This window comes from Dermacentor silvarum, chromosome 9 (genome assembly GCF_013339745.2).
Source record: "Dermacentor silvarum isolate Dsil-2018 chromosome 9, BIME_Dsil_1.4, whole genome shotgun sequence".
In the NCBI taxonomy this organism is placed as follows: Eukaryota; Metazoa; Arthropoda; class Arachnida; order Ixodida; family Ixodidae; genus Dermacentor; species Dermacentor silvarum.
In genome coordinates this window covers 121,469,392-121,494,930 of record NC_051162.1, presented here as the reverse complement: position 1 = coordinate 121,494,930, position 25,539 = coordinate 121,469,392, and the positions used below count along the sequence as shown (strand labels likewise).

The 25,539-nt window shown below is 44.1% G+C and overlaps 2 protein-coding genes across 6 annotated transcripts in view; one reads left to right on the top strand and one right to left on the bottom strand.

The window, feature by feature from the left end:
- Positions 1 to 14,170, bottom strand: part of LOC119464207 (serine/threonine-protein phosphatase 6 regulatory subunit 3-like) — a 54,525-nt gene extending 40,355 nt beyond the window's left edge. Inside the window, exons 1-7 of one of the 3 annotated variants that reach the window (XM_037725078.2) lie at positions 12,842 to 14,170; positions 11,739 to 11,806; positions 6,096 to 6,175; positions 4,863 to 4,949; positions 4,040 to 4,226; positions 2,079 to 2,216; positions 794 to 972 (exon numbers count right to left, since the gene is read on the bottom strand). In XM_037725078.2, coding sequence (XP_037581006.1) covers positions 794 to 972; positions 2,079 to 2,216; positions 4,040 to 4,226; positions 4,863 to 4,949; positions 6,096 to 6,175; positions 11,739 to 11,798 — 731 coding nt within the window. In that variant the 5' untranslated portion in view covers positions 11,799 to 11,806; positions 12,842 to 14,170. Of the gene's footprint in view, positions 1 to 793; positions 973 to 2,078; positions 2,217 to 4,039; positions 4,227 to 4,862; positions 4,950 to 6,095; positions 6,176 to 11,738; positions 11,807 to 12,292; positions 12,636 to 12,841 lie in introns of those variants that run through there. The other 2 variants (XM_037725077.2, XM_037725076.2) reach the window with 2 other exon arrangements.
- A 439-nt stretch (positions 14,171 to 14,609) lies between these two features.
- Positions 14,610 to 22,726, top strand: LOC119464208 (charged multivesicular body protein 2a). 3 transcript variants are annotated; one of them, XM_037725080.2, is made up of 5 exons: positions 14,610 to 14,726; positions 15,275 to 15,456; positions 16,458 to 16,637; positions 18,332 to 18,462; positions 21,684 to 22,726. In XM_037725080.2, exons 2-5 carry the CDS (start codon positions 15,289 to 15,291, stop codon positions 21,871 to 21,873), a joined length of 669 nt encoding a protein of 222 aa, XP_037581008.1. In that variant the 5' UTR covers positions 14,610 to 14,726; positions 15,275 to 15,288; the 3' UTR covers positions 21,874 to 22,726. The 3 variants fall into 3 exon arrangements, with proteins under 3 accessions (XP_037581008.1, XP_037581007.1, XP_049511852.1); XM_037725079.2 differs by having other exon boundaries at positions 14,632 to 14,850; XM_049655895.1 differs by lacking the exon at positions 14,610 to 14,726 and adding an exon at positions 15,011 to 15,163.
- The last annotated feature ends 2,813 nt before the right edge of the window (positions 22,727 to 25,539 follow it).

Below are 25,539 nucleotides of genomic sequence, written 5' to 3'. Positions count from 1 at the left end.
ACGTCGAAGAAATGGCGCTCGTCCCATCCTCTGTCTTCGTTCGTGAGGTTACGCTCCTTTATATTCACATTTTCAAAGTTGTCGAAATTCCACGGTCTACTTCAGGAATGACCCTTTACGAAGCATGAAGATTGGGAAGCATTAACCCTTTAAGTGCCATGACAAGTCTTACCCAAGCGCAATTGTTTTTGCAATCAGTACCAAGGACGAGTGTCTCTTATGTGTTTGGGCACTCTTTCCAAGTGCCAGTAACGGGCTGGGCTGGTCCAATCCATTTTCTAATAAGCTCATGCTTTTTTTTCCAAAACGTATGAATGAGGTTCTACTGTATATTAGTTTTTAGTTTGTAATGATACGAAAAGAATACCACAGTAGAAATTAGAGGGCAAGCGGGGCTAGTCATAGCCATACAGCAAATCTGACATAACACTGGGTTTCAACAAGAAACCAGAAAGCTGTTTGAAGCCAAAAGATGAAATTTAGACAAATTCATTTACTACCAATCATTCTCATGCTGGATGAAGAAGTGGTGTACTGATGATGTGCATACACAATTGCGCCAAATTTCCCTCTATGGTCAAACCTTAACATAATGAACATAAAGATAAAGTAAATCTAAAGCGTTTCTCACCAACATCAGCATGTAATGAATATATGCTTATAATGAAGGTATTTTCGTGTGGAATGGGACAGTTATAACAAAGTTCGACTGTAGTATTCTTTGAGTGTGAAACTCTACGGACCTTTCTTTTAGTCTCACAACATTGAGTAAACCAACCATGACATGACTCACGACTCAAGTGACTCCAAAAGTGGGTCAGCCGGTGCCTTCTCTTGCAGCAGCGACATCTGCTCGCGGCTCAGCTTGATCATCTCGCACAGCGCCTCTGCGGCGTTGCTGTGCTTCTCCTCGGTGCAGCCGGGGTCGATCAGCGCGACCAACTGCTGCACCACTTTTGCCTTGTCCAGCCACTGGTGAAGAGGAAATGGGTGCGCTCAAGCATTCGCCACTTGCATCAGGCTAGATCGAGTGACACTTTTTGCTTGATCAACGCCCCCTGCCTAAATAAGTTTATTGAAGGCCTTTCTCATCCAATTTCTGCTTACTTCCATACAGCTTTAACTAAACTCGTCCATGCCCGCAATGTTCCAAATCTCAGGTGAAGGAAGAAGCAACACTTACGAACATCACGGCAACAGACGACACGCACGCCCATTGTGTATGTGTCGTCTGCTGCTTTTCTTAAGTGCAGCGTAAATGCAGCTTTTCTTAAGTGCAGCTTTTTTCTCTACTCAAGCAAGCACCAACTGGCGGAAATTAGCACTCTGACTGACATTCCTGATCTTATCGTACCACCTAATCCCTTTCCCTCAATCCTGTTTACCCTCCTTTGGCATCTCATTGTGTTACTTTACTAGGCAACCTGTTATCTGCTCTATGCATAACATGACCTGCTCGAATGTGCACGCGCCTTCCTCATAATCTCAGCTAGAACATTGGTTACTGCATCTGATCCCTAATCTGCAGTACTTGGTCCCTAAATAATGGTCGTTAGCCAGTCTTGCTGGTACGACAACATAATTCTGCAAATGGCACTAAAAGCGACAAAAAGATTAGGAAAATGGACATACAGCTCCTGTGTCGCCTATTCCCCTTACCTTTTGTCTCATTTTTTAGCTGTTTGCATCATTATTCGGTCCAATATATTTAGTCACTAACCTGCCCAAATGTCACTGCCTCAATAACACTAACATTGCATCAATAAAACGCTGTAATCTCAACATACACAGTGTGTTGGGCACTTTCAAGGTTGGCCTTGTGCAGTCAAATTTTTTGGATGAACTTAATTCTAGTGGTATCTTCTTATAATGTAATTGAAGCATGCTAGTCGAACAACAAATGCACAGAAAACACGAGGTCCAGTTTGCTCCAGTGATGGATTTCAATCAACATGAACAAACAGCTAGCTTCTACCTAGATGAAACTTTCAAGCAACAAAAGTCAAAGAAAGAAACTGGCAGTAAAAGTGAAAAAAAAAAAGAGAGAAAGAAAAAAGCATAGTCCCACTGTTTCTCACCTGCGTGATGGAAACCCGAAGAGCTTCGCTGTCTGTGCAGGCGACAAACTTTAGGAGCAAGTCCATGATGGCCGACGTCTCTATGTGCTTCAGCAGCAAGGCAACAAAGTTCTCCTTCTGCATGCACACGTAGAACATCTGTGCAGAGGAACACAAGAATAAGAATAAGCAGGGCAGCGAAAATTAAAAATCTGCTCGGAACTATGCTAACATGACAGAGGGCCTACTGCACACGGCACCAATGACACAGTGACAATATAAAATCAAGGCTACTGCACTTTCCTGCAATGCAAATTCAAAAAAAGAAAAAAAAAAGGCAATTAAGACAAGATAACAAAAATAAAATAGAATAATGAATAAATAAATCAAACAAAAATAAATAAATAAGGAAAATGAAATGTAAACATACATTTCATTTCTGTTTATTTAAAATTATTTTTCAGTGTTTCATAATTATCCATTTCAAACCTTTTTTTTTTATCTCACGTCAAAATATTTGCAAGGAATACCCAGCAAAATTTGGGGAAATTGCACTTTTTTAGTGTGTTGGCTACAAAATCCGGAAGAAAATTTGGTTCCGGGAGGTGCTATTGCACCGCTGATCACGCGATTGTGGCTTTCAGTTGAAGCAGCGCTGCCCATCTCGGTATTGCTGTGAACATGAGAGACTGGAGATTCAGAAAGCCGCAGCGCTTTATTTCTCCATCTAGAAATAAAACTAACTTTGTGAAAAGAAAAAAACTACCGTTGCAATTCATTACTGTAGCCACGTGGCGAACAGGGAGCACTCCTATTGGCTTACGTGAATTTTAATCACTGGCGCGCTTGTTTCGCGCACATTTTGGCAGCATATGCACATTTGGCGAGTTCCGAGGCTGACATTTCGAGACCTGCCTGGTTATCCCGAGTTTCTTTCATCGCTGCCTGACGGTGATAAAAAAGGCATGATTTGTGCAAGATAAGGGGATCTGTTATCGCATTATGAAACATCGTTCCAGCGCACAATTAAACACGGACGAGAAGAGAAAGACAACACGAACGCCGGTAATCCAGTGTTCGTGTTGTCTTTCTCGTCTCGTCCGTGTTTAATTGTGTACTGGGAACAATGTTTCATAATGCTGATCACAACCAACTGGCCCAGCTGTCCACACTTAGCGATCTGTTTTTTTTTTTGTTTTTTTTTCAGCGGCGAAGCTACTTCGTATTGTGCAGTCTGACGGGTGCAAAGGTAGAAAAGTTTCAACGGGTGCCGAAGATGAAATGTGTGAAATAAAGAAGGCTACCCATGGAAGTAAATTCTGCCAATCTCACTGACGCGGCAAGATGCGGCCACTCTGCCAAGAATTCGCACAGTGGCTCAATATGCTCGCCTCATCCACCACAAAACTCGAAATTTATCATGTTATAAGCTAATTCACTTGAGCCAGGACTTTTGAAACATTCGTATCATCTCGAAATTCGGATCAGGCGTGATCATATCACTGAGATTCTATTGTAATTAAGTAAATCTAAAATCTTTACTGCCAGTACGAGTACGTAATGAATACATATGTGCTTATAACCAATACTGGATATAGCAAAGGTACTTTTAAGTTGGACGCGACTTCGTTATAATCACGTTCGACCTCATACCTGCCCAGAGGCAGAGGGCACCACATTCCACAGATGTTGGTTACAGTTTATAGGGCGTGGCTAAGAGTAACATGAACTCGCTTTGAGCACCTGCCACTGCTGCTAATAGAGTGGCACGCAGAAGTAGAGGAAGCAACGGGCACTGCACAGCAAGCGACCAACAGGGTAAAACAGCCAGGAACGTCACTCTGCCGTTGCGGATAATGGATTTCTATGCATTGCAGGGTGACTGGGCAGTCATTGTTAAAAGATTCGTTTGTTATTACAAGCATAAAATAATTTTAAAAACCAAAACATGAGGAGTCTTTGCACCGAGAGTAAAAGCTCACCGAGTCTGCCTTTCGTGAGATGAGCATCGCGGCCACCTTGGTGAAGAAGCTGGCCAGCAGTGGATTGAGCGGCGGCTCGTTGTCAAGAAAGCCGAGCAGTTTGGCCATCAGCGTCTCGCTCCTAACCAGTGTGTCGTTGATCTGCGGCACGTCCGATGTCAGGATCTCACAGGCTATGTTTGGGTACCTGCCAGGTGGCAAAAATACAAGGGTGGTTAGGAAAAAATGAGATGCGAAGACGGCAGTGTAGATTAGAGATAATGCAGGCAGATTAAAAATAGATTGAGTTGGGCAGGTCGCGTAATGCATAAAACAGGGCATTAATATGCAACGATTCCATTTATTTTCCTTTTTCATGCTTCATCAGTGCTTCAAGCGGCACCTACCCACGTTATCGACAGGATTGTCCGTTTATGAGCAGTGGAAGACAAAGGAATGAAATCAAGTGAAAGGAATCCTTACGTTAGACTAGCTCAGATAAATGTTGGTTTATGTTGGTAACAGAATGGGTGAGAAGGGAAGGGCCACAGGCCATAGAGGATTCAGTTGAGCAATATTAAATTACAATCAGGGGTCTTGAATTATGATCAAAAGGGGTTCCTTAAACCCTTCAGAGATTTTGACTAGCTCAGCTCATCATGAGTGAATGTACTTTTTTTTGGCTTATGACAAGCCCTGTAGGTGAACCTAGAAACGAAACTAACGCATTGGGGACGCCAGTCCCGCAACGGCAGTCACAGCAGTCAAAAGTAACAATTTTACACAGATCAGATTTATCAGACTACTTGGAAGACACAGAATGTAGAAGGATGAGAGTACTCACTTGTATCGCAACTTTTCATCTACGTCCTCCGGAGGCTCGTGAGTGATCAGGTCAACGAGCTCTTCCATGACTTCTGGCTTCACCAGGCTGTTTCGCAAAGAAAAAATGGTGGGAAATGCTTTACTCATGCCGCCAGCACTATTACTTTGACCACCTAGGGTTAACGTGCACCCAATGCACGGTACACAGGCATTTTTTTCATTTCGCCTTTATCGGCTGGGATTTCATCCCGTGACCTCGTGCTTAGCAGCACAACGCCCAAGCTCAGAAGCAACCACGGTGGGTAGAAAATAGTTTCAACTGCAATAATACTTGCTGTGATGGGAAGGTTTGCAAAATGTGCTTGACGAGCATAAAAGATAAATGTCCCGCTCCAAAACATTGATTCAACAACTACAGGTAATCTAGTTCGTTGAAGGCTTTTGCAAGTGGCCTAGTCTAACTGTAATCATCAATGGTCGAACAAGGGTTACCTCATACTGAAGTGAATGTTTCAACCAGGGTATTCGTCTTCATAGTGATGAAGAAAAGTCCCAGAGTTGAAATGTTGCCTCCAGCGTGAGACATCATTTGTTCAACCACTGTACATCACTTCGTCTTTCCAAGAACCCTTCGTTTGCCTAATCTAATTGTGCGATCAACGTCTCCACTCCCGTCTCCATCTTCTTACGTGCTACACTCAGGGAATAAACCAGACAGGTAAATTTTTGAACTAAAAGCACCCAATAAGTGCAGTAACTCGAGTGTGTGATGTCATGCCAGTAGGCATCTGGTCACTAAAGGTGGCATGAACTCTGATCTAGGCGCAAGAGCGAAAACTACGCCAATGTGACAGGAACTGGAGACAGCAGAAACAAAGGCATTCGCACTAGTTACGCCCAAATTGGCACATTCTCTGAGGTTAGTACCCATGTCTTGTTTACTACTTTATTCGTGCCACTTGACAGATACATTTGTTAATGTTCATGAAATACATATCTGCTAAGTTAGTCACGAGAGAATATATATATAGCTAACCTTACATTACATATGAAATGGGAATGTTGCAAATAGACTTAGATAATGTGCATGCTAATTACCTAAGGCATGTCATTGTTCTACCATAGCTCGGGCACACTCTTCCTTAAAAAGAAGACGAAGAGGTTTCTTAACCGTTAAGAACACAAGACTGGCTAAAAAGGTGAACTTCAACCAACAGTATATACACACACAAAAAAAAAAAGAAAAACTTACAATTCTATAAGTCGTTTGGTTTGTGCCTTGCATTCCTGCAGAATGTCTTCCTCATCCATGAGCTCCCTCAGCGTCACAGTCTTGAAAGAACAGAAGACGATGCAAATGTAGAACATTTTCATCCTCTACCAACATTGCTAGGGAGCATAACATACGTTATACCACTTGTTCCCATAAGATAACATTAAAGGCAACACGTATAGACCTTTTCATCGGGCGAGGAGGAAAGGATAGCGGATCGCGTGGCGATCCTTTCCTCCTCTCTGGCTTGTGCGAGCCGGCGCGGCGCGGCTTAAGTGTGTTACCGGTCGCGCGCTGCGGAACGATTCGGAGGTGTTTTAGCTAGTTCTGAGTGCAATTTACGGGATGTCAGTTCTTACAAGGTCGTCAAACAACCACTGTGTAGCCTTTAGGTGCAGCAGTAGCTACGTATCTGGAAATTTCTCTCTGGATATGCAAAAATGCGACGCGCATCATCAGCCACGGTGTGTGTATGTGTTGTGAACTATGTTGGATGTATCGACTTTCACTCGACGAAGAGTTGTTGTAAAACATTTGCATCAGCCACCGGCATCGTTCTCATGCATTTTAAGTCTATTAGACTTCGAATCACTATGTCTACGTTAGCCTCCTGCAAGAGGCCGAAGGCTTTGCTCAACACAGCGAGTACTGCGGTTGGCAAACCAACATAATACACATAATTGCTTCGTGCTTAGATCGGCATTGCCTTTTTGCCCTCTAAGGTACAATATACAAATGGGATCGCATAAAGAGAATCCAACAGCTATTTGTAAGGATACAATTTCCGTAATGTGGGTGAATGCGTCGTAAATGACTGAACTTAGGAGATTGAAAAAAAAAAAAGTTCATATGTCCTCCTTTTGCGGACAAATAAAACTGAACACAAGATAACGATGCAATAATACTACGCATGGTCGTGTCGAATGCTTGGACCACTTGGACCATACAATATATAGAACAAACAGATCTATAACACAGCATTTAGTACTGCCTCGGGCGCTCGCACATTCTGCAGCTGGTCGTTCAACCGCTCGAAAAGTGTGATTCGCACTGTACGGTATGCGGTTATTATTAACCAAACTATTTTATTTGTAGGCAGAAACCTTGCCCAGCAAACAAGGCAGTCGCCCAGTGTATCTACACATAACATCTTGAACGCTTGTCAAAGTAAACAGAACGACTTCTTCTCCAGCAGAATCGGTACCCACGCTGTTAGGATCGTCAAATGTTTCGTAACTACTCGTTGCAGCTAAACCAGAGCTCATAATTACAGTGCTGAGAATGCTGCAGTAATGTAACATTTGTCAAACGAATTTTCAGAAATACCCAAATGATATCCGTGGCTGCTTGTAAGCTCAAACAAGCGCGCACACCTCGCGCTGGGTGCAGTTACTCCAGCTGCTTAAGTACTTCAGACTTAAATTCCTTCACTACGCCTCACAGGACCATTCCCCACGTAGAAGACACAATTTCATGCTAAATAGACCGCGCGAGTGCGAAAAAATCCACCAGAAACTGCCGTTGAGCGTATACCACAGCATACAACACGGGCTTTTGCCCAAGCCAGCATGCCACCTGCCCATAGATGGCGCCACTGCCTACGAAATGGCGGCACCCATGAAAAAATGGTGTATACCTGCCAACCAACCGGTGAACGTTAAAATTCTGCGGGCAAAAGACCTGAAGGAAGGAGCGCATAGCACCCTTTCTTTATTTGTCCAGCGTATGCACTTTTTGTGGGATACATATGCACTTTATTAACAATTATTTATATTTAGAAGCAGCACATAAGCAGCAGCTAACTTGAAACAGCGCAAACTGACAAGCAACACACTGTTTTCAGATACTAGCAAAATTTTCAGTGACTCTGCCTTTGACAATTACATCTACTTGAGGAACTTGTCTGAATAAACTTGCCTGAAGCAGATAGCTCTCCACTGTCCTCTGACGAAAAGAAGACTTCTGAGAATATGGTCGGAATTCATAAACTTATGGTCGGAATTCATAAAATTTATGGAGAGGTGGTAGGTATGCGTCGTATAGGGTATCTTCACACAGTGGCGTACCAACTATTTCTCGAGTGGAGAGGCAAACTTCAAACGATCCTTACCTTTCTCTCTCTCTTTCTCACATATATACAGGGTGTCCCAGCTATCACGCAGCACGATTTAAAAAAAAGGAACGGCGTTACACGAAGCAAACCTAGTGCGTATTGTTTCCAGTACAGGTGGAGTAGCCGCCAGTAATTTTTTCATTACTGAGATTTAATTAGGTAATTGTAATTAATTATCTAACTCGAGAAGTACTGTCCTAATTATCAAAGTGTCAGTGAGCAAATTGTAGAGCAACACGAAAAACTCCCGATACAGCTTACTGTTGCTCAATACGTGCTACATAAATGTGTTTTTCCGAGTGTGAAAGAAGCCCCCGAATACACGCAAAGTGCCTCGAGCGACCAGTCGCACAGCAATTTTGTGCGTATTCGCAGGCTTCTTTCACACTCGGAAAAACACATTTATGTAGCACGTATTGAGCAACAGAAAGATGTATCGGGAGTTTTTCATGTGCTCTTCAACTTTCTCATTGACACTTTGATAATTAGGACAGTACTTCTCAAGTTAGATAATTACAATTACCTAATTAAATCTCAGTAACGAAAAAAATACTGGCGCTACTCCACTGGACTGGAAACAATACGCACTAGGTTCGCTTCGCATAACGCCGTTCCCCCCTTTTTAAATCGTGCTGCGTGACAGCTGGGGCACCCTGTATATATATTGCGACTTACCATTACAATACGTGAAAGAGCCTGGAAGAATGTCTGTCAGTTATTTTTTATATTGAACAGACAGACCTATTTACCAATCACACATGGTGAACCACGGGGGCCGAAAAAGATTATTTGAATTTCCACTTAATTCTTGCAACTATATAAAATCTCAAGATGATGCAGAAGGGAAAGAGTGCCTGACAGAAGTCCCTGATCTTGCCCAGTAGTAGCAGTCCAGCGCACATAAAAAATGCACATTCGCCAAACATAAAGAAGTTGCCTCCTTTAGTTCAGAAAGGGCCCCAGGAGAATCTAATATATTATGCATAAGAAGTAAAAAGAAAAAAATATAAAGGTTAAATAATTATTCGTAACGCTTCTAAATAAGCCATAAACGTCAAAACTACGCACTTACAATGCCCTTACAATGATGTACATGCCTTCAAAGTTTAAAATATATGAAGTGCAGAGTTCTCTTGGGACATTGGCAAACCTAGCTAATAACAGCAGCACGATACTTTCGAATACTTCTTTACAATTTTTTTAAAAGTTTTCTTTGATCAACACGCATTAACCATCACGCATTAACTTGGTGCACTGTTCCCCCTATGTTCGCAAAATTTGACCTCAGTTGTAGTTGTAATTATGCCAGCGCAGCCGTCCAAGTGTTACCCCACTCGTAAAACAGACTACGCCATAGAACACTTGCATACATATTCTACTGGAAAAGGCGCATTTAACCCACCCATTTGGAATATTTCCTACACAATACCCGTACCATGCCCCTAATTTTCCCAAGATATAAACAAGATGCCTTGTTTAGCTCACCGAGGACACCGGAGAACCAAACTATGAATCTCATATGATGCACGAAAACACATGCAAAAACGAGGGTTTAGCAATTATCTGCAACCCTTGAATTAAAAGCAGGAAAGTGAAAGCTTCGCAACGCATTCTGCTTTAAAATTATCCCTATTTTCACAGAAATTCAAGTGATTAGCGGCAGTATGACACCCTAAAATGCTTCGATGAGTAACTTTCTACAAAGGCTGTAATGAACATGCACACGATAAACATTTATTGCTCGTCACTCAGAACATTGCTTCGTACTTCTAATAATTATAGACACTGTGCCCCGGATAGTTTACTGAGGATACCTGGGGGAAAACAACGAAATGCCATGTATAACACATAAAAATGTGCGAAAGCGAGTATTCAGTAATTGAATAAGTGGCCCTCATTTCTTAAAAAAATGAAACATTTGCTGTTTCTGCTCCTGCCAGGAAACAAGTAATAGTGTAGCTCTTATTGAGAAAGAGCCAAAAAATGAAATTGACAGTCAGAACTGACATATGCCTTTACAAAAAATTAGTGTTCTATTGGTATTCAAATGGCTCTGCACATTTGACCAAGGTAATTTTCATGAAGATACCTACAACAAATTGTGATTACACATTGAAATTTGACAGTTATACCTGTAAGAGCTCTGGTTAGATTTTTGATGGTGATAAGATACTGGGACTGCTACGCTATGTAGGCTATCTCTAGACAGGACACTCAATAGTTTTTAATAGTCAATAGCATTTGATAATCCAACTGATTTCATCCCGTAAAGTGCACGAATCGTTAGGCACGGCTCATTATAATACTTTATCCATCCCCCCCCCCCCACCCCCCATGCCCACAGGTTAACTATAGCAAGCAGTTCGTGTTCTCAAATATGGATATAGCGGTCCCAGTAATCTAGGCATGATAGCACGAGCTGATATTTATTAGGGTGGGAATTTCCCTGTGCCAGGCCTTCCCAACACAAGCGTGTATAACGAATCCCGCGCGTCGTCCACTACAGCACGTCCCTTGGAGGCACAAAAGATAATCCTCAGTTGCCCAAGCTGGGGATACATAGTGAAGAAAAGTGCTACTTACCTCGTCACTCTATTAAGAAAGCAAATTTAGCTTCAGCTGTAGTTTTCTGGGACTCTTTAGTGTGCAGCCGAAAGTTCCCAGCTTTCAAAAGTGTGCGTGTGTGAGGGGGGGGGGGCAATGTATTCTATTTGCCCCCCCCCCCCCTCCCAGTAAATACGCCTATGTCTTCACACCTCCTGTCAATACCCCTGAGTGCTGTATCCATAAAAAGTAAGATGCGCTACTACATTCCTGCCACCTTTTCCACTTCCCGGCATTTGTTATTTAGCACAACACACCGTTGCCAGTTTCACAAATTGAAAACAAATGCCACTCATCTGCGCCAGGACACCTTGTCGCAGATACCATTTTTTTGCACCCCTCGCGCTCGCCTCACTAAAATCAGCTGCAGCTTCACACAGCACTATCTGTTGACATGATTTAGCAGGATATGTCATACTGTCATGTCACAACAGATTCTTTTGGATGTGAAAAAGTGAAGGAACAACGCGTTGACCATGACAGCATTACCGGTGACAGCAGCCCAAAATATCCCACTATGCTTGACATTTAAACATGTACATTATGTGTATTACTCAGATTCCACAATGGGTTTGAGACATGCCAAAACACGACTGTCAAAAAGCAGTTTCAGCTGCGCATCCTTGGTGACTTACATCTGCATGTATCAGGCACAATACGCTTTTTGCTGCTACACATATTTGTACTAGAGCGCATCACAATGTCTAAATGTCATACACAAAGAAACTGAACCACAGTAACGTCAGCTTTCTACAGCAAACCACTTTAAGAGACCTTGCGTATATCAAGCGTATTTCGAAAATATTGCACCATGTTACATTTTTTACTAGTGAAAAGTTTTAGTCCAAAGGTGGTGTTAAAAACATTAAACAGCTGGAACATCAGGATAAAAGGTGAACACGAACCTCTTTGCCGAGCAGTGTTTCCACATGGGATGTGGTAATCAGGTTGAATTTCCAGAACATGGTGACAGCTTCAACATGCAAAGAATTGAAGAGGATAAAAGATTAGAGTCGATGTCGGTTACATTGCTTCAACTACACAGCTGCACTACACATATCAAATACTCTAATTTGATGGTGCCAGTAATGCGCGTTCCCTCAACAACAATCGAAATTGTTCAATCATCGTTGCACGACTCCGCAAGACGTGATAAAGAATGCTTGGCATCAGTCCAGGCGGAGTTTATCAATTGTGACAAGCAGTTCGTGTGGCAATAATCGACACATGAAGGACACAGGTTTGTTTCGTTCATGACACTTGTCGCGAGGCACTTTTTATTTTCCCTCACAAGGGTACCTCAGTTTACTTCGTCAAGCAATGAGGAACAGACATCACGGCAGACCAAAATGCATCACTGGAAACTAAACAAGGCGACAGGCACCTCTGCAAAAAGAACGCGATGAGACTGATATCGCAGTCTCATTATCTGAATAGAGGATTTTATCGCTCAACCTACCTCTAGCCACAGATGGGCACGAGTTCAGAAGTTCGCTCGAAACTAAAGTAGCGGCCGCCTTCCACATAGCCTCCTAGGCACGACGTTTCCTTGATAGCGTTTCTCCTAATTCGAGCAGAATCGGGGGCGGAACGTAGCCCATATTTTAGCGACGCACCGCGACACCACGCTGATAAGACACGAAGGACCACTGCGCGTACCGGAGCGCGCCACCGGAGCACAAACCGGAACTGGTTAGCGAAGGCGTTACAGCGCTGCCAAGGAATAAAATAGGCTCGGCCAATTTAGCTTCAAATACGCAACGTTTAGACGGCGAGAGTGTCACCGATGATGTCATTCGTCAGCTGCTGCCTTCCCGCCTGCCGCGGGGCTAGAAACAACAGCGACCCGAGCCGCGGGTTACAAGAAGACGGTTGCGACAGCACAGAAAACAGGCACCGATAAGATTACGGGGGCGGAAAAGGCAGATAAAAGGCTGCTCACGCGCAAGGCCGGTTTTTAGCGTGTACCACGGGGAGAAAGAAAACCCCGCAGGTCGCGGAGACTTACCTGCGTTCGGAATCTGCTTCCGTAATGCCTGTCGGGATTAAGCGGAGTTCTTCGGGCAAGCAGCAAGCGGGATGTCGGGTTGGTGTCTCAGATTTTTTTTTTGCAACCGCAAGGCGAACAACTAAGGGTGTTTCCGCTGCATTGTACGACACCGAGAGTCAAGCGCGCTCACAATCTAGCACCGAAGAATTGTAGACCCGCGGGCCTCTTCGCCAGCGAGCCCGGAGGAGTGGTGTTTTCCTCTTAACGAATTTTGGCAGCGGTGACAGCTTTCTCACTGCAAGTTCACGAACACATCTTCTTTTTCTTTTCTTCCAGTCACCGAATTAGGAATACAGAGTCGGCCGAAGATGCGTTGGGAGCAGTCGTCTCGGACTCCAGAAAACACACCGTCAAGCTTCTCTCTTCTGCCACTTCCTCAGCGCACAGTTTCTTTTTTTCTCTTTATAGTTTAGGCCTACAAAACAGCCGTTCACACTCGAACGAACGAAGAAAACGAAGAAGAAACGTGCGCAATCGAAAAAGCAGTTCACAAACACTAACGCACGCACTATGCAGCCGTGTTGCTGGTCGTTCGTCGGGAGAGAAGGGGATGTCAGTTCACCACGCTCTTTGAAACGACGCCGATGACGCCTCCCGAACTTCGATGCCGCAGCTAAAGAAGACAGCGAAGGCTGAAGATTAGTCGATTAGCTGGGTTAACGGGCACGGGCCTACGGCGATTCAGCATGCGAGGAGCGTGACTTGAGAACTGTGCCTCGCATCTGAACAGCGGCAGCGGTTGCTTTTAACACCTGCTTACGAGGTTTAGGGGTCTTAAAAGCGTTTACAGTCGTAGGGCGCCGACAGCGGGCCTCCGATGGGACAAACCGTTCGGCGAGCGGTGTAGGCACGCTGAAGGCGTCGTATTAACCGTCCGCCCGCTGCCGAACATCATGTCAGGCTCTCTTGGCGTTGAAAGCGGAGCACCACAGCACGGTCCAAGATGGCAGCGAGCAGCGAATGTCGCTCGCACAATGTTTCCGGCACAAAATAGGTTCACGGGAACACGAACGGCTATGACGGGAACAAAGCCTTTTCTAATCCTTCTGTCTCTATTATACTTGTCTCCTCTTGCGTCAACCAGCCTCCCGGCTGAAACGCACGTACGGTGAACACTTCAGCATACGCCGAGAAAAAGGCGGGTAAACAATTTTTGATGCGCACCACAGAACACATCTATGACAGCACTCTAAACCGTCTAAACTTTACGGGGCGCGCATTAGGTCGTCGTTGTTGAGTAGGTTATGTCGTTGCGTATTTGTCAGTAAAAATGTCAAAAGCATGTAAGAAATTCTACGCACTCGATGCACAAAAGGGCGCGAATCCGTTCTGCATCAGCAGAAAATAGAGATTTATCGCCGTTATCCCCGGCCATAACCTTTCGTACTGCGTGCTTACATATGTCGAATCATCGAACTCGGACTTTGCGTGTGGAAAATAAATAGTGGTGACAGTGGTATCCATCCTAAAGCACTACTTCAAGTATAAACACACCCGTGGTACCGCGTTTACCACGAGTACCACCACTGAGGACCTACATCCACTTGGTACCACGCGGCAGCCACTGCTATTTTTGTAAAATGTGTGGGGAATATATAACGTCAAAGAGCTTGTAAGGTTAGAACTGCCAAACTAGGCTACCATTTTTATGAATGAACAATTACTTTCTTTTACTCTAAGTGGAGCAACAAAATGGTTGTTGCGGTTGTTGCCAAGCCGTTGTTCACCGTTGTGCAACCACTAGAGGTGCAACCAGTGCAACCCAAAGTTGTCCGTACTCTTATGCGCCGTCGGGATGCTGTAATCATTTGGGCACGGCAAAGAGTTGCACGAGCTTGTTCTTGTGAGTCACATATCGCGTAAAATACATTGTGGTATTCTGCGCAGAACCAAGACAGTGTCACGACGCAAAATTTGTTTCATGTGAACGTTCTGGGACATTTCTTCAAGTCAAGCCGAAACCGGAGGTGAAAAATCCTTCCTATAGACGATGGGCATTGCTCTTTGCTCGGGCTCCTTGACAGCAGCAAAATTGCACGGTGTTGTACACTAGTACTTTAGTTTCAGTGGCATGGATAGTTTGCGAGCTAATAGTGCTAATAGCTTGATCAGTCTTCGTTAGGCTGCAGTTGTACGGAGGAGTGGTTGTGGTTTACGGCGCTAAAAGCTGACAGTACGCAGGTTTCGTATTGCGAGGGTTTTCGGCGCTGGGTGTGCAGCTGAGAGTTAATTTAGAAGTGTTAATGCAAGACCAGAAGCCCGCATTGCATAGTAGGGCTGGTAAATGCATATTTGTGTTTATCTTGCCGTGAAACCACGAGACTGTCACTATGACTCACCAGATCAGCATGCTTGACCTGAACTTGCATCTGGTTTCCTCCGATTTTGCAGTTTAAAGAAGAAACATGGAGTGGCTGTTCGGTCGCAAGAAATCGCCGGAGGAGATGCTTCGGCAGAACCAGCGGGCACTCAACAAAGCTATGCGCGACTTGGACAGAGAGCGCGCAAAAATGGAACAGCAGGAGAAGAAGATCATCATGGACATCAAAAAGATGGCCAAGGACAATCAGATGGTGGGCAAAGTTTGAAAAGTCTTGAATATAAAAAGGGTGAAGAGTATTGTTACCTTGTACATGTTGATCATTACACATGTTTCAGCTGCAGCTGTAAGTACGTCATCTCATCAGCCACACTACAGTTCTTGCAATATTTCACTCTGTGATGCCCAGTATGAATTGATAAGACTAGCTGTTACTGCTGTGAATGTGCTTTGAACACTAGCGGTTGTGCAGGTCACAAAGAAACAGTGCCTGACCTGTGTGCTTGTCTGCATCAATTATTTCTCTCTTTCTGTCTTGTCCAAGCCGCACAAAAACATTATCCACGTGTGTCATGTGCTTAACATGTCACATTAAGCCGTTTGACCAATGCTCATGCTGAACTGATGCATACAGTGCAACCAATGAAGGAAATGAAGTCTCATAGGTGATTAGTAAATTGGCCTTCTAAAATACTGAAAAAGCTACTTTTACTGTGGCAAGAGGCTTGGCAGAAACATAGGAGACAAAAGTGAATGAAGGGTGGTGACGCCTCCTTCAAGTTCCCACACCAACTCGCCGTGACAAGCATGGATTTTGACAGCGTCTGCTTGAGCTTATTTATTTGGAGGTATATGGAGTTGAATGCTTTTGGTGACCATTGAGATGCCCCACTTTGCTGACTTGCCTTTTAGGGTTATCGAATGTTTTAAACTGCCACAAGTCTATGCCAATTGTTCCGATCAGTAACATAAATTGAAGCTGCTTTGAGCAATGGGCAATGTTCGATTTCAGCACTAATGATACATGGGAGAGTTGTGTGCCTGGAAGTCTAGCTGTTGTTCATTTTACCAAAGACACACGCAGGTGACGATGTACTCTAATAAGCAGTTAACTTCCTTGCTGTTTCAATGTATGGGGTGCAGTCAAGGAACCTGATTGCGCAAGCATAAGCTTCGTCTATGAAACTGCAGATGTTATCAACAACCAATGCAAGCCATGGTAGCACTGGTCAATTGAAAGTTTATTTCATGCAGGATGCAGTGAAAATCATGGCACGAGACTTGGTTCGGACACGACGCCAAGTGAAGAAGTTCATCCTGATGCGGGCTAACATCCAGGCGGTTTCACTAAAGATCCAGACTCTTCGCTCGCAAAATGCCATGGCTCAGGCTATGCGAGGCGTCACGCGTGCCATGCAGAATATGAACAGACAGGTTAGTGTGTAGACTCCCTGTGTCAGTCAGTTGTATAACTTTTTGGCTGCAGTAATTTAGTAAAGCATTGTAGAACTGTGTGGTTTATGTTTATTGTATGCCAACTTGCATAAGTAACATATTCTAGAGCTGTACCCAGTCATATTCATTTATTGTATGCCAAGTTACGTAATTGATGGTTGTAGTTATGCAACAGTTGTTTAGGCTAGTTGGTTTCTGTATGTACGCAAGCGTACTGGTGCTGCGTAGATGCAAGAGCAGAGAGAGACTGAGAGACAGGGCAGGTATTCGACTTGTCCTTTCCTTAGTTTTCGTCGTCTTAGGTGGCTATGGTTGTTTCTGGCCAGCCTTGAAAACAACTTGGGCGTTCGAGACTTGGTTCAAGCCTGAAGCGCTGCTGTATTAAAAGAAAGTGTCACAAATGCAGGCAACTGGTGATCCTGACATCTACGTGTTACAGCTGCAGATTCTTATCTCATAGTGTAGTTAAGTGTTATTTGACATAACGTTCAACACTTGATCCTTGTGACCCAAGTTATCTCATTTGTTTTCCTACTGATATCAATGTGAAGTGCCAATGCTCAGAGTGCGTTATTTAGAAGAATCTTTAGCTCAGCGGCTCCTATCTAATTACTTAAGGAAGGAGAAATCGTTTTCTTGGCAACCACTAGACTAAATTTGATGAAGTTTCATGCATTTAAATGAAATGTTTAAAATCTAGTGACTCTTGGAAGTAGATTTTTTATTTAAGCCGTCAATTTAAAAAAATAAAAATTGTGAAAATTGCAAAATTTCAGAAACTATACCATCTAGTTTACAACTCTGTAATTTAACTCTAACTCAACAATGACAAATTATATCACAGTTCTGTAAATTGCACCTAATAAAGCATCTAAAGTGGACAAAATTGATGTATTATACACCCCTCTTAAATATGCCACTAATATTTGTCTAAGGCTTTTGCATAATCTTTGTACACAGTGTAACAAATTTACGTAAACTGTAATTTCATACGTCTAATTTCTCTGCTTTAGATGCTCTAATGGATACAGATTACACGACTGCAATATCTACTTTTGGTGCAAAGTTACAGATTTGAAAACTTCATGCTCCTATCTTTTATAAAACTTGCTAATTTTCGGCAATTTTTGTAAAAAAAATGTCAGGTCCTAAATGAAGATTGTGCTTCCTACAGTCACTTTAATTTAACTTTCTAAATACATACAACAATACAACAAATTTCATTCAAATCAGTCCTGAGGTTGTCTCATAAAAGCATTACTGTGTTTTACATGTAAGTGAATAGGCTGCATTGGAATTGGCCCTGAGCTAAAGCTACCTCTTAAGCTCTACCAATTACTATGATGAGTCATGCTTGCGATTGACCATAGAGACACAACTTGAGCGCATTAACATTGCTTTGTTCATTTCTCTTTTCCGTGTAAATAGGGGTCATGAAGGCTACATGATATTCTCTTTCTGAACATATCGGCCTTTGTTGGGACGAAAAATGGGACTGGCGTGACTGGTGGAAGATGCGACTTTTGTTGCATTTCAGCCCGTCCTGTGACGAAATATGTTGCGATCATTGTGACCAATGGAAGATGCCACTTTTGTTACATTTGGCTCTTGTGATGAAAAATGTGACCGATGGAAAATGTTGTCACCTTTGTAACATTCTTCTGTGCCCACAGCTGAACCTGCCACAGATACAGAAGATAATGCAGGAATTCGAGAAGCAGTCCGAAATCATGGACATGAAGGAGGAGATGATGAACGATGCGATCGATGACGCAATGGGTGACGATGAGGACGAGGAGGAGAGGTCAGTGATTGGTCATACTTTCCTTTCTTGCACTGTATGGTACTGTCCGAGCAGCACTTTGTAACCGATTGAAATAGTCAGTTACAGTGGCATTGGAACTTTTTTTTTTTTCACTGGAGGAGCGAAAAAAAAATATGCTACCAGAACATTATCATTTATTCTCCTTGAGTGCGCAATATTTGATAAATAAATGCAGTCAACACACTGACATAAAGGCAACATTATAAACAAACTACAATTTGGTTTACTAACTGTGGCAAATAATTAAAAACATAGTGCCTGAACTGTATGTTTTGTGAAGTTTTTGTTGCCGATATTCTGTAGATTTCACCAGACTGTCCTTAGATACATTCATCATTTGATGCGATTCCGTTTACCCACAGTAAGCAAGGTTGTCAAGGAGATTAAACATAAGAGAGCTGGAGTTGAGAAATATATAAATCAGTGACATGGTACGCCTGTCGTTCAGGTAGCATTGGGAGCGACAGCAAACTAGAGTACATATACATAAACACACATGTATGGATATTAGTGTAGAAAAGAGGAAATTAAACCAGTCCGACAGATTTTCACTTCTTCGCTCTTCGGCACCATAATTTACTTCAGCAGCGACAATAACACATTCGAAGCTACAGCCAAAACATGGATTATTATGACACATCAGAAAATAAGAACTTAAATTTCAACTGCGTGAGACATTACTGCTAGCCAGGGGAAACATACAACCATAAATCGTAAACTTACCCAAGAAAATTACGATATGCGCATATATTCGTCATAGACTCACAATGAAATTGCAGACATGATGGGTATGGATATGCCAATGAGAAAATAAGGTTACTGTAATCACAAACATAATTTACACATACTTTTCAAACAGAAATGTTAATGAATGCTATAACGATACCATGGACAGCTGGGCTAGTTAGTACTTATTCATACTGAAACAGCGGGAAGACACGGACGAAACGAGTAAACCGGAAAGAACTGCGCTCGTTCTGTCCAGTTTACTCTCTTCATCCGTCTACTTCCCGCTGTATCAATATGAACTATACCGTGTAATCTAGGATCCAAATGTATATTCCTAAGTGATGTTTGAAATGGTACAGTCGCACAAACACATTTATGCGCTCTACCCACTATTGTAACACTGTGCCAGACGTGGACTTTCCGTGGTTCTTACAACAAACATTTCAGTTACGGAGTCTAAGCTCCAAGTGGCAGTTAAATCGCCGTGCACGTGCAAAAGGAGTAGATGCGCCGATCTTTCCTGCGACATTGTGCTTTGAAAGCACGCCTTCATACGTTGCAGGGCACTGAAGGATCGTTTGGATGTTGCCGACGACGCGGGGACTGTAAGAATTAAAGCAAAAGTTAGAAAACTTCCTCAAAAATTAGCGTAACGTTTGGAGCTTTATCCTTCAGCAATCCGTGAACATCTTGAATGCTGTCGCACTTGCTGCTTCCGACTGACGGCAGCATCAGCAATTGTGCGACAAGCGTGGAAATGTTGAAGTCTGAGAAGTGGAGCTCCAGTCCCTCCTCCGAACTGCTGCACAGCTAACAGATATTTTGTGTGTGACCACAGAAATTTTCTGTAGAAGTGTTTGTAATTTTGCCCTTTGGACTGGAGGAGCCATGCTCCCTCATTTGTGGATGAGGGGGAGCGACATTCCGATGCCCCTGGTCTGTTATTGCAAAATATAGGCAGTCAGTTCACAGTACAAGCTGTGAAGGAACACGAAATTAAAACATTAATTCAGTTTAAACTGCTGGAGTAGTCTTTCCAAACTCTATATGCCTTACTTTGGTGAAAATGTTTAAATAAAGTGCTAGAAATGTTGACTAAATCATTGTTTTTTAAAACCAAGGTCCTAATTGCAGTTGTGCGCCTCTGCCAATCTGGCTATCTATATCATTCTGTACTCCTCCTAGTACAGTATAGACCACTTATAACGTAACCGCTTATAGTGCAGGACCGGATATAGTGTGGTCTTTTCAGACTCCCGTTAATTTTCCCATAGCACTCCACGTATACACGTATCGCTTATAGTGCAGTTGCGGGAAACGAAATACTGGTTACAGTGCGGCTGCCTGGGAGTACGGAAGTCGGCAGAGACGGCGAACGCTCCCCTCAAACGGGCGCCCCAAGGAGTGATCGAGGAAGAAAGAGACGAAGTGGAGGAGAAGGGCACGTGGTGCGAACGAAGAGCCAGTGAGGCTGAAACCAGAATCTTGAGTGCGAGTAGAGTCGTGAAATATCACGGCGCGCATAGAGAGCGAGGGCCACGAAACGACCAACATTCGCTTCACGATAACGGCAGTAAACGAAACTTCAGCGAGCGAGCGGGCGGCGCTGGCACGGCACGGCGAAGGGCGCACGCAGAGACCGTGGAATGTGAGGGAGGAGGGCAGCAGGGAAGCGGATTTCGCCTTGGAAACTCCGCCGCTTCGGTGGCTCCCCTCGCCCGCCGCCGCTACAGCCGGCCCGGCGCCAGCTCACCGATGTTTCGTTTTCTGCCGTTGTGGGGAAGCGGGCGTTTGCCGGCGTGGGTAGTTTCGTTGGCGGGACTGGGACAGCGCCGCTGCTTCCCTCTGCACCGTAGCCGCAGCGTGCAAGGTCAACACGTGACTAGAAAGTCGAGGAAGCATAAAGGAGAAAGAAGGGTTCACTGCCATTTTCTACGTGTGGCTACGGTAGCGTGGCTGAGACGTCGGCACGTACACGCATATTCCGGCGCAACGCAGAATCGGCGATCTTGCCATTTGAGAGAGGGTGAAATGTCCGCCGCATTTTTTTTTTTTTCCTTTTTTTTTTTTTTGGTTTGTTAGCGCGCAACATTGAGGGGGTCTCCCCTAAGCTTTTACTCTATGGCGGTGCCGTAGCAATGCCGGTCGGAAGCGCCGCCGCGTGATTTGGTTCAAATTAACGAGATTCGACTGTAAATTGAATGCAAACATTCTAGCCGCATTCCTCGACTGTCGCATACGCGTGGCGGCTCGGTGCACATGTTTTGCACATGTGTTGGCCTTGAACATTGTTGCTTTGGTTATAGTGCGGTACCACTTATAGTGCGGATATTCGCGACTCCGGCGACTTACGTTATAAGCGGTCTACACTGTATAGCCATCCCTCTCCTCCCTGTTTCTCGGCAGAGAAGATAGACCATGTTGATAAGCTGGATGCATCATTTGGGATTCTTTTGATGCATTTTTTCTAGCGATGCCATCGTGAATGAAGTTTTGGACGAACTGGGTCTCCAACTCTCCGAGAAACTGACGGACCTTCCAGAAGCCGGCGGTGCGCTGAGTGCGGCGGCGCAAAAGGGCAAGGCAGTCGCAGCCCCAGCTGCTGTCAGTGACGCGGATGCTGACCTCCAGGCTCGACTTGAAAATCTGCGAAGAGAATAGGCGTTCCCCTCTTTCCCAGAGTTGATTGCGCCAAGCATCTTTTTTAAGTCCTTGTAAAAAAAAATATGTTTGTTTGCTGGGGATGTATTTGTGATCTTTGAAAAAAAAAACAAGCACACTCTGGTGAAGAATGTACATGAAGCTGGGCAGTGCTTGCTTGCCTAATTTTTGGTTAAAATAGTTGATGCATAAGCTGTGAAGCCAAGAATGAGAACCCATGGGGAAATAGTACTAATGCTTACATAAAGCACACTTTAGATCTAAGTTATATTGATTATCGCTAGTTGAAAGCCATGTTGAGAACATTTCGACCCTCAAATTTTTGCAAGCGATGCACCGTGGCACACACATTCTTATGGAAGTAGTTCCTCAATTTAATTTTATCGGTTGCTTACAATGTCAACTGATTCAACTAGTAATGGCATTATTCCTCTTGCATGTAAGCAGCAATAAAAACCAGATTAGGGTGTGCTTTGATGAGTGTAATATTACGCTATAAATCAGCCATATTCAAATTAAGAAGGTAATTATTTTTGTGCTGCCATTTCATGGCCACTAATGGATCCACTAGCTTTCCCAAATGAATCGTGCTAGTTTCATTTGGCTGCAAGCTAAGTTGTGCTTATATTTGTGTTGCAATGCTAAAGCACTGCCTTGACACATAACGAAGTAACTTGTGATAAATCGTGTTGAACTACAATGTGTTGTTTTCAATACTGAAAGAAGTGCAAATGCCTTAGTAGGCCCATGAATGGACAGGAATGATTTTAATGTGACGCATCCTCTGCAGTTGTGTTGCGATTGCTTGCGCATTTGCTGTAATATATAATAAAACTGCTTTATCAAAATGTAATGTGAAGATTTCTTGAAGCAAGGCTTTCTTTGTAAACTCGCCCACACTTTACTGACCGGGTTGCTGGCTGGCTGGGTGCCCCTGCTGTCTTGCTGAATAGCTAGCATGTAAGACAGCACTACCATCTTTACTAGCCTTATAGGCGTACAGGCTGCCGGCCTTGCTTTCTACGGAATTTCTCGGTGATAAAATAAATTATACCAACATATCCTCATTGCAACAAATATAAATCATTAAGAGCACAATTACTTAAAAATTATGGTGTAAAGTGCCAGAACCATGATCAATCAATGAGGCATGCTGCAGTGGAGGACTCTGGAATAGTTTAGACCACCTAGGGTTCTTTAACGTACACGGGTGTTTTCGCGTTAGGTCTCCATCGAAATGCAGCTCCCGTGGCCGGGATTTGAACCCTAGACCTGTTGCTTAGCAGCCCTACACCATAGCCACGGCGGGTAACAATTACTTTATTAATAAAGCAAACCTTTCTATGACTACTTTCTTGTCCATTAGGCCAGAATCGCATGTATACTTCTATTGTAACAACGCTAACTACCTCTTTGAGGCGATCGCCACTTGTTGATTTCTTTGCTATGACACATATCCACAAAGTGCCAAGATGCGGGTGGTACAATTTAAATAAATAAATGAAAAAAAAAATACAGGGCAATACGAGTTGTCACATTTCGTAGCACGGGTGCGCCCGAGCACATAGGCGTGCGCCAGTTTCCTTTGTGCCAAAGATGTAAAAATGAAATAGGAAAATTTATTCTTCATTAGCTTCGCATAAATCCCAAAATGTGCATTGGATCTGCACTATCTTTTAGATCTTATAGTGTGTGATGCATTGTGAACAAGGCAGTCTTCTTTGAAAACAATTCATAATTAATACAGTAGACTTCCGTTAATTCGACTCCGGTTGATTCGATACCAGCTGGCGCCCATGCATTTCATTGGTCCGAAACTTTCGTTATTTCGATTCTTAAATTGGCCTTCGCGGATACTTCGAACTTGACCAGAAAGCATGCACGCGCAATCATAACCCCTATGGTGACACCTTTAGTGTCAGCGTTTGTTTCAGCGGAGCTTAGATGGAGAGTGAATGCGTTGAAAACGCATCAATCTCCTGTCGAAAACGCCGATTTTCAGCCGGTCCTAGGAAAATTTTCGAGCAAGAACGGTAGCTCACAATGTCTGATTACGACATTTTCGCGATTCTAACGTGCGCATCCAAGAGAAATTGGGGCCGCACAGACAATTTTTGCCCCAGAGAAATTGGGGAAATCAGTTTCGAAACCAAAACCGCGTTTGCACGCTTTACCGCGTGGCACGGCTGTACTGAGGCGAATCTGGCTTTAAAAACCGTGCGGCGAAGCTGACTTTAGGAAACCAGCCGCTATGGCACAACACATGGTAGACCATAGCCTCCTCTTGTCCTTCTTCTTCTTTCTGGGGTTTTACGTGCCAAAACTAGCTCTGATTATGAGGCACGCCGTAGTGGAGGGCTCCGGATAAATTTTGACCACCTGGGGTTCTTTAACGTGCACTACAACGCAAGCACACGGGCGTTTTTGCATTTCGCCTCCATCGAAATGCGGCCGCCGCGGCCGAGATTCGATCCCGCGACTTCGTGCTCAGCAGCGCAATGCCTTAGCTGACTGAGCCACCACGGCGGGTGTCCAACTTTCTTACTAAATATCGGGCCCGTGTTAGATTTATTCTTTGTTTAGGATCTTTAATGTCGTGTCTACGTTAGGTTTCTACTTTACATACATACAAAGTGGGCGCGCGTTTGATTCGGGGACGTGTTAGAATAGAGCAAATATCTATAGTACCAAATGAATCGGCGGTGTGTTGCAGTTTTTTTTCTGCACCTTGTTTCATTCGACTCGCCGGATAATTCGACCAGTTTCGTAGGTCTCGCCAGGGTCGAATTAACGGAAGTTAATTGCTGCGGTGGCCTAGTGGTAGTGAATCCGCCTCGCATGCGGGAGGAGCTGGGCGCGAATCCAGGTGCCGCCGGAAACCCACCGGTTTTTCTAATGGGTGGAGATGTTCCTTGGCCTGGTGCTCGGTAATTACTTGAGGGAATAGGTGTGGTGTTTGGGCGCCCGTCTAGCCACATAGGAACTTAATTGCTGTAGAGCATCAGCTGCGGTTGTGGGAGGCAAACAATAGAAACGTACAAAAACCACTGGGGACTTACCAGTGAAATAGGTACAAGTGCGCTCCCGTCCAGGCGCTTAATCAATATGGGATCTCAACGCTTGGAAAGAGGTGTTTCTTGGACTGCTCCCACGGCGGCAATTTCTCATGCGGAATCCCAAAGCGCCTATTACGCAGTGACGCCCTTGTTTAGGATGTGTAGATAGAGCCTCCGTGCAAAATTTGACGTTTGAAATACGAGCGGAAGCGTTACGAAAAGCCTGCAAAAATAGTTGTTTTAGAGCGCAGCTCAGGCGCCCGTTCCTGGGGCGAGCGTCGGCGTCGTAACAGAGCGCAGCGGATGAAAGAGCGAACGCGGAGCGCAGGGGGGGAAGAACAAAGCGGTGAGAGCGAGGAGAAAAGCGCAGGAAAGGGTATGGCGAACGCGTGAGAAGAAAAGCGTCACACGACACCCACGCGCTGCTTCTCGCGATCTCCCGATTAGCGAGGCAGTCGCGCCACACTTCGCGCCGTTTGCAACGTCCACGCCAGACATATCACGAAATGACAACACGTGTAGAGCTGGGCTCAAATGTCGTGTTAGGGAGTATCGTAGTCGTCGGTGATTGTTTTTAAATACTGAAACTGGAAAAAACAAATATCGCCAT

Excerpts from the sequence above, each read along its gene's own strand:
- LOC119464208 (XM_037725080.2), top strand. The coding sequence starts at position 15,289 with ATGGAGTGGCTGTTCGGTCGCAAGAAATCGCCGGAGGAGATGCTTCGG. Across the intron at positions 15,457-16,457 it reads TGGCCAAGGACAATCAGATG|GATGCAGTGAAAATCATGGC; the intron begins GTGGGCAAAGTT and ends TATTTCATGCAG. Across the intron at positions 18,463-21,683 it reads GATGAGGACGAGGAGGAGAG|CGATGCCATCGTGAATGAAG; the intron begins GTCAGTGATTGG and ends CATTTTTTCTAG.